At 47.8% G+C, this 12,316-nt stretch overlaps 1 protein-coding gene across 4 annotated transcripts in view; it reads right to left on the bottom strand.

Moving 5' to 3' along the window:
- Positions 1–5,776: 5,776 nt before the first annotated feature.
- The window catches only part of ULK4 (unc-51 like kinase 4), a 636,813-nt gene continuing 630,273 nt past the window's right edge, over positions 5,777–12,316 (bottom strand). For all 4 annotated transcript variants that reach the window (XM_027872479.1, XM_027872481.1, XM_027872482.1 and 1 more), the window contains 2 exons: positions 10,706–10,794; positions 5,777–6,150 (listed from right to left, as the gene is read on the bottom strand). In XM_027872479.1, the coding sequence (XP_027728280.1) occupies positions 6,084–6,150; positions 10,706–10,794 (156 nt within the window). In that variant the 3' untranslated portion in view covers positions 5,777–6,083. The remainder of the gene's footprint in view (positions 6,151–10,705; positions 10,795–12,316) is intronic.

The raw sequence follows: 12,316 nt of genomic DNA, 5'->3' as shown, positions 1-12,316 counted from the left end.
TCTCCTGTGTCACCTTGTTTCTTTAGAGGAACGCCTGTTTTGCTCCATACATCTCACATACATCATATAGCTCACATACATCATTTTTTAACCTGTCTGAATGGTTTATGTAAGTGCTAAGTTTACCCTTTTTATTTGAAGGAAAACACAAATGTGCTTCAGAGAATGGTTTGTCCAAAACTTAGTTGTAACTAAAATGGAGTTAAACGACCATCTGAGTGAAGATAGAATTGGGGAGTCCAGAATGGATCATATGTAATTGTGTTTTTGCCACACACGCATTGTTGTAGGGGAAAGCAGAAGGGTTGGCTTTGAAGGTCTTCATGGAATCTCTTTTCCCTCCAAAAGAATAGTAGTTAATAGGGTTAGTGCTAATGATTAGGGTGTAATGCTGCTACTGTTTTAGCTGATGTCTTGTACCATATATCAAAGCCAGTCTGCCAACATAACCCGGCAATTTGCATAAGCCCACCCAAATGGCATGGAGCTTCCTCGTGTTTAGAGGCATGTGGGCACAGTGCATATAGCTTTAAAAAGTGAGATGGTTACAGAGCTAAAAAGCTAGTTGTTTTTTTAAATCACATGACTCCATTCTATTTTCAAAGCTACAACAACTTGGATCTCAGCTTCTGGAGCCCCCATACTTTATTGGGTGAGGGGGACAGTAATACTCAGAAGCTAGCCTTTAATCTTTTGCATCATGATTAATGGTATGTCTTAATAGTGTATTAAAAAAGAGATTTCTTCCATTTCTTTTTTTTTTTTTTTTTGCTAAAACCACTAATTGTAGAATTTGCCAACTATGTCAAATACTGTTCATTATTCAAAAAATCAAGAGGATTAGATGCTAGCCATAGGGATTTTAATTTTGTAAAATCCAGGGTCATAGTGATGGAAATGGCTTTAATAGCTCACGTTTTATGTAATGCTTTCAGGCTTGAGCAAGTCTTTTGCTTATGATCTGTACGATAAACCTCCAGATGGTTGCAAATATTATCCCCATTTTATAAAATGAACAATTAACTTAAGGAAGTGACTTGCCTAAGGTGACAGTAATAGACTATTAAAACATTAACAAGAGACAGCTTGTTATAACATCAAAATGGCTGTGGTTCAAATTAGAGGAGGTTCTCAAAATAAGTTATATGTGCTTTATATTTTATAAAGTCTCACCTCTCTGGCTTCCTCCACTAAAGACCTACTTGTATTCCAGTTGCTGGTTCCGAGCCGGAAGTGTTTCCAGGACGGGGCAGGATGGGACGGGCAGCTGGTCTTCTGAGGACCAGACTAGCTTGATTTGGAGATGTTCATTCCCCTAAGGCATTGCCCCCAAGCAAAGTAATGAGATCTACTGATGGGTCTTTCAGTATAGGAAGGTGCCTGGCAAATCTGTTTGTATTTTGGAGTTAGTACTATTAAGCATTTAGGATATAACACAAACTTTACCATATTTTCCATACTGTACTTAAAGCTGGTTTGATCAAAGTACTGTTACTGGTTAATGGGACTAGGACTGTTTATCATCCAGGCTTTGTTTAGATAATTTCAGTGTTCTGTTGGCCATGCAAGGGAAGACATTAAAAAGCCCTACAGTGGTACACAGAAGCATTAAGATTGTAGGTGAGGGGGAGGTATGTGACCCTTTTCCACTCCCCTCTCTCTTACTCTTCCCTTCTCAAACCCACAAGTCCTGAATTTAGCAATCAGGAGGCAGGGCAGGTCCTGCTGGGATGAGACAGTGGTTACCAGAACCCTTCTTGCTGTGAGTTCCTTAAAGGGAGGCAGTGCCGATCTCCAGGTCATGAGTCAAGCTGAACAATAAGTAGTCTGTGTGGTATGTGCTTTTCTGTTGTGAACATACCTAGAGGTGTAAGACAACAGACTCGAATAGCAAAGGACAGGATTGAGAGCCGTGGGAGTAAAATTTTCCTGCCTGTTAAGGGACTGTCAGTTGGGACTTCTGTGACAGGCTGTGACTTCTCTGGCAATAATGGGCATTTTAAAGAGAAAAAAAAGGGTAAGATTTATAAAGCATGGGTGTGATCCTGCTTTACAAACAAACCAACTTATTGAGGTCTCTGAGAGTCCCAGCTCTAGTCTTCCGATTACCTTGGTCCTTGAAGGCAAAGAGAATTTCTTATCCAGTCTAATACTTTTAGAAACTGTGTCTGAATGTTTCTGGTCTCTGGGCTGTGAACAGACTACAATGATGAATTAAGTTGGTCCAGTAGCCAAACTGACTTTTCAAACTATAGCTCAAATCCGATTATAACTTCACAAAGAAGCCATATTATTATTTGGTGCCCTAAGAACATGGCTAGGACTGATAATCTTAGCAATCGCCTTCTTAGCGTGCAAGACCCTGCAGAAAAATCACCATTCCTAGCCTATCACATTGCAAATGAGGAGAATGGAATACCGAGTGCAGCCAAGGCCTTGCCTTAAGGAAGGCCATGGAAGGTGGATTCTGAAGAGCTGTTTTCTCATGTGGGCAAAAGGGACAGCTGATGAGGTAGGCCCTCAAATAAAGCTAAGGTAGGCTTTAAGAGCATGACTCAAAACCTATTTTTGATGATTTCCACAGGGAAGATAAAATTGCCACCGTGATCTGGTTGGGGATGAAAGAAGAAAACTAGAGTGAGATGTTGGGTTTTTATCCTGAAAGATCATGCATCACTGGATCCTAGATAGAGAGTTGGAAGGGAACTTGGAGGCCATCTAATCCAACCCCCTTGTTTTACACAGAAGGGACTTGAAGCACAGAATAGTGGTGACTCACTAAGTGGCAGAGAGGATTTGAATCCAGGTTCTCTGGCCCCCAGACCCAGCGCTTAGCACTGCACCACACTGCCTATCTTTGGAGTAGTGAAAAGAGCTCTATTTGGAGGCAGGAAGACTTGAGCTGGAATGCATCACCGTGGATTGGTGCCTCAGAATCACAGAATTTGAGAAGAGGATCTCAACACTCATTAAGACTAATTCATGGAACTTTAGATCACAGATCTGGAACTGGACTTCATTTTACAGATGGGGAAACTGGCTCAGGACTGAGCCCAAGCCTTCCTAATGCTAACTTACAGCTCCCACAGCCACACTGCCTTTGGTTGTGGGATTGGCTAAAAAAAATGCTTAACATTCTGCTGGTGGACTGAGCCAAGATTAGATGCAGATGCCAGTACAGGCCACTTTCCTCATCTATAAAGTTATGTTGGTAAAGCACTATTGATTGAAAGGCAAGATCTGTGCCGAGAGAATTTGTCCACAGCAGGAGGAACGTTACCTGCCCAAGGTCACAGAGCAATAGCACCCAAAACCAGGGCTCTTTCTCTAGGTCCATGCTTAGGTGGTATAAACTGCTGTGACCTCAGAAATGCCTGTGGCAGAAGCAGTGTGTGTGTGGATTTTGAGTGGAGGGGGAGTTAAGTGCTACAGTGGGGGAGAACAAGAGCTATGGAAGTCAAAGACCTTGGGCAGTTCATGTCCTTGAGCCTTTAGTTTGCCCATCTATAAAATGGGTCACTTAGAAATAGGTGGCCCACCTATCTCCAGCTTTAGAACTATGGTCCTGTAAGAGGTACACATGAGAGGAAAGTGTGTTACACTTCTAAAACCAATTTTCTTCCTTCACAACTTCACCTACACAAGGTGCCTTTTGTATAGACTCTTCCACTCAGTGCCTAAGGCCCCTGCCTCTGAGCCAAGGCCCAAGGTAGAAGACTCCTCTTTCCCCCTCTCAGGTTAGGAGGGATCCTATTCTTTGGCACGAGTTTTCATTCCTTCCCCACCAAGGTCTCACCTGGGACACTCCCCTCCATCCCATTTGTGGAGGAAGTCCCCGACCATAATGTGTTTAGTGCAAGTCATTCTTTGGTGTCCTTGAGACAAAGGGGTTGGGTTAGAAGGGGAAAGAAAGAGGAGAATAAACAGTTTATGAAAGAATGGGGCTGGTAAGTATGGTTTTGTTTTTGTCATTTTGGAGAACTCTTGGGAAGCCCAGTAGCCCATCAATCTATTTCTTCACCAGATTACACCTAAGCCCTTGTGAACAACATTGTTTACTCTCCCCTTAAAAATATCCAAGGAAAGGGGCGGTTACGACCTCCTGTGGAAATAGGTTCCAATTCATGGCCCATAACATACAGAAAGTTCTTCCTAATGTTGCTCTCAACCCCGTCGGTTGCAATCTGTTGAATCCACTGTCTTTAAGCTGCTTGTGGCTATGGAGAAGAGCTCACTGTTATGGGCACATTAGGTCCCTTGGTGTATCTTAAAAGCAGTGTTTTTTCCCTGCTTTCCTCCCTAATTTTACCATCTTCAGCCTAAGTAACTGCAAACCCTTTGGCAATTCTAACTGAACTCCCTCCCCTAGCTCCAGGTTCCTGGGCATCTATAGGGCTAAGTAGACTGCACCACGGGTACAAGGGCTTAGCATTAGAAAAGGGAAAGGGCAGGGAGTAGACGAGCAAGGAGAAACAATGAGAAAAGGGATGGGGGAAAGTGGCAGAATTTGTTGCTGGCCAAGTAGCAGTTTGCCCACTTGGACCCTACTTGTACCTTTCTTGTTACTTTGACTCTTCCCCAAGCTCTCCATTTTGTTGATGAGCCCCACCCTTCCCGAATTGTAAGGAAAGCCCAAGAGTGGCCACACCTTGGTGTCTACGAGAAACATGGCATTGTCCTAAAGATGGCTTTTTATTAGAACCAGGATCACCACGAAGAAAAAAACCAGCAGCAGTGAAGCTGTCCAGCTCCACCTTGTCGATATTTCTCATGATTCGGTTCAGAATCTTGCCTCTGCCTCATGTGTCCACATACGCCAGCCGAACTTTCTGGCTCAGTTCAAATACCAGTTTTCACTTACTAACGTTTTCTCTTACTCAGCAGACTCCTCTCAAGGGCAACTGAAAAGTCTCCCTCAACACCATTCTTTGAAGGCCCTCAATCCCAGACACCCCAGGGTCACCAGCTAGCTACCCAAGCAGCAGTTCTTCTGTAGAGAAATTAGTGTTGGTTCTGCGTTCCCCTCCCCCCCAAAAGGCCAGGTGCCGACCTCTGAATCGCTCCACCATCCCACTGTTCACACATTGCCATTGTTGTGAATGGAATGTTGAAGCCAGCATGTGGTGGGGCAGGTGAGAGGGTGCCGAATATGCAATTCCAACTGATTTAGCCAAAGATAGTATTTTTAAGTTCAGAGGAAAAATTCCCTCTTTTGTGAAAGCTTATGATCTAACTTAAAACTGGGAAGTACCATAATGATCATTTAGTTCAACATTTTACTTTTACAGAGGAGGAACCAGAAGGGGAAGGGGCTTGTCCATGGTCACGCAACAATTCAGTGACAGAGATAGGAGGAGCAGTTCCTTCCCCCCACCCCAAAGCGGCCCTTGCCCAGGCCCATGCCTCTCATCATAACCATTCCCAGCATTGTGTGTGTGTGTGAGAGTGAGTGTGTGCGTGTGTGTGAACGAGCGCTCCAGTCGTGTGCTTGCTTTAAGCTGACATTTCAGGGCAGAACAGAGCAAGCCGACCTTACTCTGCCAGGTTTTGCTGTCCTTTAGGCAAACTTGTATCTATCTTTGCATTTCAGTACAGTCTAACACTGCACTCCCCAGGATTCATGGAATCCCTTTATCCCAGAAAGAAAAACAAGGTGGGCAGGTGAAGTGGGAGAAAGATTAGAGGCTCCAACCAGCTTCAAAAGGCCTTCTGGGGAGCGGAAGCTGCCTGATCCTGCCTTTGCGCCTTTCCCCAGGGAAGGAAGGAAGGAAGGAAGATTTCAGACACTGTGTGCTGGGGGATGCCACTGCTGACCCAACTCTTTATTTGCTTATACAGTTCAGGGGGTATACAACACCACAGTGGCCCTTACAGGGTGACTATGTAGATGACTGTACTTTAAAAAAATGAGCAAAACACTTTCTGAACTCATTCTTGATGGCCCAGAGGCAAAGAGATGACTGTAGGCCACTGAAAGCAGATGCTGGTGAATTCAGGGAAAATGCCCCCCAGGATCAGAGGGGTGGGTCTTTCTCCTCCAGGCCCAGGGGGCTGGCGCTGCTGGGTAACCCTCCTGGCTGCCTTCATTTTTGGTGTCCAACTATTTCGATAATTTCTTTAGCCAAAGAAACAACAGTGTTGTCCTGGGGGCTGTGGGAGGAAAAAAAAAGGAGACTTTATTAAGCATATTCTGGTTCTCCTGCTTTCCTTCCGTGTTCGGTCTTGTCCAGGGTACCTACCTGATGGGCTGGCTCCGAGGGCTTCCTATATAAAGCATAGCTCCACAGCCCGCAGCAGCAGATCAGGAATGTGCGAGCAGAGAGGAGCGGGTGTGTGAGAACACAACCCGTCATCCTTCCTTGCTGCTGGCGGTGTGAGGCTGACCACAGGGCTCCCAGCACCCCGGCCTGTCAAGGGCTCTGAGGCAGCCCGACGTCTGTGCCTTCATTTCAATGGTGAAGGGCTGACATGGGGAGCTCAGGACCCACGGACACTCGCCCGGCTCTGCCTGCGGGTCTCCTGCCCCAATTCAGCTTCTGAGAAAACCAAACCAAAGGAACCTCCTCTGACCCCCGTTTGCTGGAGGGCCGGCTCCTGCGGCTTCATGACTGAGTCCCTCGGGACTCTTGGGGCCTGTCGCCCTCCTCTCGGAGGTGTCGATTTGTGATTAGCAGCTTAAAATGGAAACTTCGTTATTTGAGCACATTGTTTGAAACAGATTCAAACCCGTGCCTTGACAGCTGCTATCAAAGAAAGGACGAAGACCAAATGGCAGCAACTCTTGAAGTATAAAATTAGTCCGGCCCAGCTAGTCGGAAACAGTGCTGCTCACACAGGGCACCAAACGGCCCCCCGGCGGCACGGGTGGGGCTGCCCACACAAGAAAAGGCAGCTGGCATTCTTGCTCCACTTATCAAAGTTCCCGAGAGGCAGCAGGAATGCATTTGAGCATGGCTTACAGACATATTTGGTTAGGGAGCCTGCAGCAGGAAGCCAGGGGAGCCTGTGAGCAGGCTGAGGAAGACATTTCGGTGAAGTTGGCGCCGCCCAATCCGGGCTTACTCTGGTCCCCTTGCTGCTACCATTCAGCCAGGAGCTCGAGAATCGCAGACCAGATCATTTCGGCTCATCCAGAACCCTTCCTGGGAGAGACACCCAAGTGGAATGAGCATCACTCGTGACTGCTTCCCATGTCTACTGTTGCCATGATAGTTTGAGACCTCATTTCTCCTCCTGTGTTCTCTTATCGCTGTCCTCCAGATAAATTTCCCTAAAGTACTCCTTTACTCGATCATTACCATATTCAAAAATCCCACGGATATTAAGTGCCTACAGTGAGCTGGGGACACCAAGCCTCTGTCCACCGCATCCCCTTAGCCTGCCATTCAAGGACCTCCGTGACTGCTCTTCCTTCTGCCTCTTCCCTTACTTTGGAAAAACAAAACAGAACAATTCCTGTGTCATCGCAAACGTAGCCTTATTACTCCATTTCAACATGAATGTCCACAGCTCCAGGCCACCCTGCACTTCCCCTAAACTGGCCTGGGCGTCTTTGGTTGCACTGCTCCCTCTCTCTGTCACCTCTTGCTCTTTGCCTCCCCTCAAGGCTCACTTCAGGTATACCCTGCCCCTCACATCGTGATCCCCTCTTCCATCCTCTGTTCTTCTCCGGGCTGTCCCAGCCCATGTCTCGGCCTAGCTTACCGACGCAAGACTTCCCTTCCCTGCTATATTGTCAGCTGCACGAGGACAGGGCCCCTACACTCAAACAAGGTAATGTGTGTACAGAAGGCACTCTGTGATCTTTAAACCATCACACTCTACATACGTCATCCATTGGAGGGAGGGGGGCGGTAAAGCAACAGCAGTAGTATCCTCTTTCATCCCCTCTCAAGCCTCCTGCACCCGGTGTTCGGTACATAGTACATGCCCTCAACACGTTTTTCTTGCATCTGTCTGGAAAGTGGTTTGCATTACCTGGTGAGAATCTGCACTCAATTGGGTACAATAAAAAATATTTCTTTCACATGACTGTCCTTTTCGTTAAAAAAAAAATTCAGGAAAGTGCATTTAATAGGATGAACTTCCTCAACATATAACTAGCAAGAAAATGTTGAGTCACCTGAGAGGTGGCAAGGAAGGCATGACGGGAAGAGTGTGATACCTGGAGGACAGAAAAGCATGTCACTTCAGTCTAATTCAACAAGTATTTAGTGAGTGAGGGCCCTCTGCCAAGCAGTGTTAGGCCCTGCGATTCAACACAAAACAAAGGGTCCCTGCCCTCAAAGACCTTGCATTCTACTTGTGAGCAAACGATCTATGCACTGATTAGTACCACATACTCACTAAAACAGCAGCCACTGGAGGAATCCAGAGAGGCCTCTGGAGGAGGGGGCATGAACGGAAGGGCTGGGGGTGGACTCCAGATGGTTGGAGCCAAAGTAGGAGGGCATTCCAAGCACGGCAGACATCTCATACAAAGGCTTAGAGATGGTAGATGAATTAGCTTAAGCTTTAGTTCTTCATCCACAAAATGGGGCTAAAATGATACTCACAAGGCTGTGAAGAAGATGCTTTTAAAATGAGTTAAGATTTTAGAATTTAGCACTGAAAGGGACCTGAGCAATCATCCATCCAGCCCAGCCCCTTCAGTTTACATATAAAGAAGCTGAGACTCTGGCACTTGTATTCCCAGCTTACATAACCTGGAACACAAGACCTCAGCAGACAAAACAAGGGGTGGGGAGGCTGTTGCTTCCCTGAGGAGGAGGAGGCACACGGTCAATAAAACCGTCTGTGTGTGTGTGTGTGTGTGTGTGTGTGAAGTATTTCTTCCAGGCTTTGTACATTGGACAGAGTACTTTGTGCTGTCATCATCAAATGTTTCCCACTCTTCCTGGTCAGTAAATACTTACTACAATGTGTGGGGCACTGAGCTAAGCAGGGGAACAAAGAAAGGCCCAAACAGCCCTTCCTTCCCCTCTGGCCTCCAGTCCCGACTCTCTGGATGTCCTTCTCCACTGTGCCCCACCCACTCAGATCCCTTGCGTTCCCCCTTCGGCTTTCTTTCTTGTGCTGTCTTATGTAAGCTCCTTGAGGACAGGAGCTATCTTGTTGATTGTATCTGTGTTCTCAACTCTTTAGTATCGTTCCTGGAACACGGTAAGTGCTTAATAAATAGTTCTTGACTTGACCCCCCCTCAATCATCCATCTCTCTCCCCTTCAGCCTTTCCCTAGCTATTGGCTCCTTTCCTGATGCCTACAAACACATCTATGCCTCCCTCATCTTAGGAAAAAACCAAAAAACAAAGAATCCTTTGACTTGACCTACTGTACCCTAACACTGTCTCTTCTCCTCTTCTTAGACAAACTCCCAAAAAACGATTTCCGTGCCTGTAACCTCCCTTTTCTCTCCTTTAGGCTCACTTCTCCGTTCTTTCCAATACAGCCTCCAACCTCATCGTTCAATTCAAACTGCTCAATAGCATCTGAGTTTGGTGTTAAAGGATGGCTATGATTTCAACAGGTACAGATAGGGAACTGCAGAGAGCACTGATCCATTCAGCAAATATTGGTTAAATGGCCTCCGTGTGTATTGTTAGGCGCTAGAAAAAGGAAACCCAAAGTTTAGATCAGGTCAGATTCCGGTCCTCATGGTTCACATAGTCGAGTAGTACCTAGACTCTCCTGGTACAGGCAAGGATGTAAGCGCAGGCTTGGAGGGGATAGTGCACAGTGCCATGCAGAGGTGGTCCCATGGTCCATGGTCAACAGTTTGTTATGGGTGGAGTGGGACTTATCCCACAAATTCAACTAAAAGCAAACCCTGAGATCATCCCCTGAACTTCCTTAGGGTGCCAGGGACCTCCAAGCTGAGATAACTCCTTCAGAACTCATACCTGCTAGGCACAGGTTGGGGCTGTGTTATAAATGTTTAGGAAGAAGGTATTAAAGGGAGTACTTAGCAGATCTGTCTTCCCTGGTGCCCAGGGATTGAGAGTTCAAGTCTAAATGCCACAATATTATAATCTGTAAGGGTTTGCAGATCCCCACCCTCAGGCATAATCTAGGATTTTGTGGCAGGAACCCGACAGATAACCCTGACTGAACGTCATTGAAACGTTCAGGCTGTGAGCTAGAGTGAGCCCTGGAGTTCTCTGGCCAAGTTTGAGAGCCCAGTGAAGGTACTGGGTGCTCTGCTGCCATCACATAGGGCAGGGCTCTCCAACGTGCCTGGTTTGTTTAGGGCATGTGTGTAGCGTGGTGGGGTCTGGAAGAGGGGCAGTGGAGCCCATGGAAGCCCACTTCATTTACCATGGCAGAAGCAAGGGCAGAACGACCAGCCAGTAAATCCCTCACCAGAAGGGAGACCCGCCTCAGATGATGCACAAGGGGACCGGACATTTAGTCTTCTTGTCTTGGCCTTTGAAAGGCCATTTCACTTGCCTGGCACCCCAAGCAGAGCTTGCAGCCCAAGTGCTGGGCCGGGGGCATTCGGGGTATGGCTGCTGGATCTGGTAGACTCTCTCCCCCTCCCCACCCCCCTCGTTCTTCCCCTGGAAGATCAAAGTCTGTTGCCGCAGCTACAATAAAAGCAGATTGCTCAGGAGGTGGAGGGGCAGGGTGGCCGCTTCCGGAGGGCTGGGGCGCCCAGGGGCCGCAGCCTGAGCTCCTGGAAATTCCTGAAAGCCCCAGGGGCCTCACCTGCTAGGTGGGACCAAGGCCTCCAGCGAATGGATAAGAGCAGCGCCATCCTTCTTCAGGCTCTCCAAGTGCTTCTCGTTTGAAGTGATCTGGAAGGAAAAGAAAGTTTTCTGAAGGGGACCATGGGTGGGGGAGAGAGGGAAACAGGTCCCGGCAGCGCATGGTTTTGATCTGCTTGTGAATGTAAAAGAATTGAGGTCTGTGAACAGCCAGGTGGGCTGCTGCCACCCCCGGGGCCCTAGCCCAGAGCCCCAGCCCAGAGCCCCCAAGAGGGCTATGAATCCCCTCATATCCCCTCCAGGCCCAGCTGGGGTGAGCACCCGGAGTGCCCCACCCCCAAGAGAAGCTGATCTCTCTCATCTCCCCAAGGACAGGAACATGGGAATGTGTATGTTGTGACCCCCAACTAGACTACAAGATCCTCGAGGGCGGAGACCGTACTCCCCGTCCCTAGCCACGCTCCCCCACGTAGCAGGAACTTCGGAAATGATTGTGGATTCTTATGGACCCTTCTGGGCTCTGAAGGCCCTCGTGGGGCTCAGTGTTCGTTAGTCCCCTGCTCCCAGCTTGTTGGGTGATTTGCCGCTCTTAAAGAAAGCCACGCGTGAGCTATTAGTCACACTTGGCCATATAGTCAGAAAAAGGGAAGGGAGAGAGGAGGGGAGGGTGAAAAGGTAAAGGAGGAAAGAAAGACAGGAAAGGAAAGGAAGGCAGGAACTTGGAATTCTCCCTTCCCAAGAGGCAGCCTTGCGGCCCATCAAGCTCTCTCTGAAACAAGGCTAGCCTTTCATTGGTAATATGCTAAATGAGCGGATGCAATGGCTTCTTTGGCCTGGGTTTGAAGTCCTGGGATAATTTTAGGATCAAGTTACTTCCATAGGCGAGAGGAAACATTCAGTTTTTTCCAAAGTGAATCATTTAGAGCCTCACTTTGACTGCTGGATAGGTGCAGATGAAGAGAGGTCCACGTGAAGTAACAACTCTCACCTTGACGGGGTCTTAGACCTTGAACTTTGGGGGCCCCTGCCGCTGCCTCATTTTCCCCATCTTTGCTAGGTTTGCGCTGACTCCCCTTAGGCTGTTATAATCTCCGGGAGATAGAGGGGGGACGGTGGTAACAGGAAGGCAGGAGGAGGAGGCAGATCTGATTGACTCCCCAGGGGCCCCGCGAGCTCTTGCTTTTCTACTGTGAGAACCTTGCATTAGACACTGCAGCTTCTGTGGCTTGGTGGGTTGAACTTGCGGTTTGGGCGCTGAGCTTCAGAAGCCGCAGGATCAAAGGCCAAGTCTGAGTGGTGGTGCCTCCTTCCCTCTCAGGCAGACAAACAGAGCTCCCCATGATTGCTCCTACCCAGAGGAAGAGAGAGCAGGGAGGGAGAAGGGTCTGCCAGCTAGCAGCTTTAAAACACCTTATTCCTCTGTGGATTTTTTAAAGGCATAATCTAAATCCTCCTAGGAAACATCGGACTATTGGGGCACCCGGGAGATGAACCAGCAGCCAGACCTCAAGGGACTGAAAGCCAGAGTGTGGGCAAGGCCTGCTTCTTTCCCTCACATCCGTAAAGTGTGTGTGTGTGTGTGTGTGTGTGTGTGTGTGTGTGTGTGTGTGTG

The sequence above is a fragment of the Vombatus ursinus genome, unplaced genomic scaffold (genome assembly GCF_900497805.2).
Source record: "Vombatus ursinus unplaced genomic scaffold, bare-nosed wombat genome assembly UNPS02014799.1, whole genome shotgun sequence".
Lineage (NCBI taxonomy): Eukaryota > Metazoa > Chordata > Mammalia > Diprotodontia > Vombatidae > Vombatus > Vombatus ursinus.
This window is presented reverse-complemented; position numbering and strand designations above follow the sequence as displayed.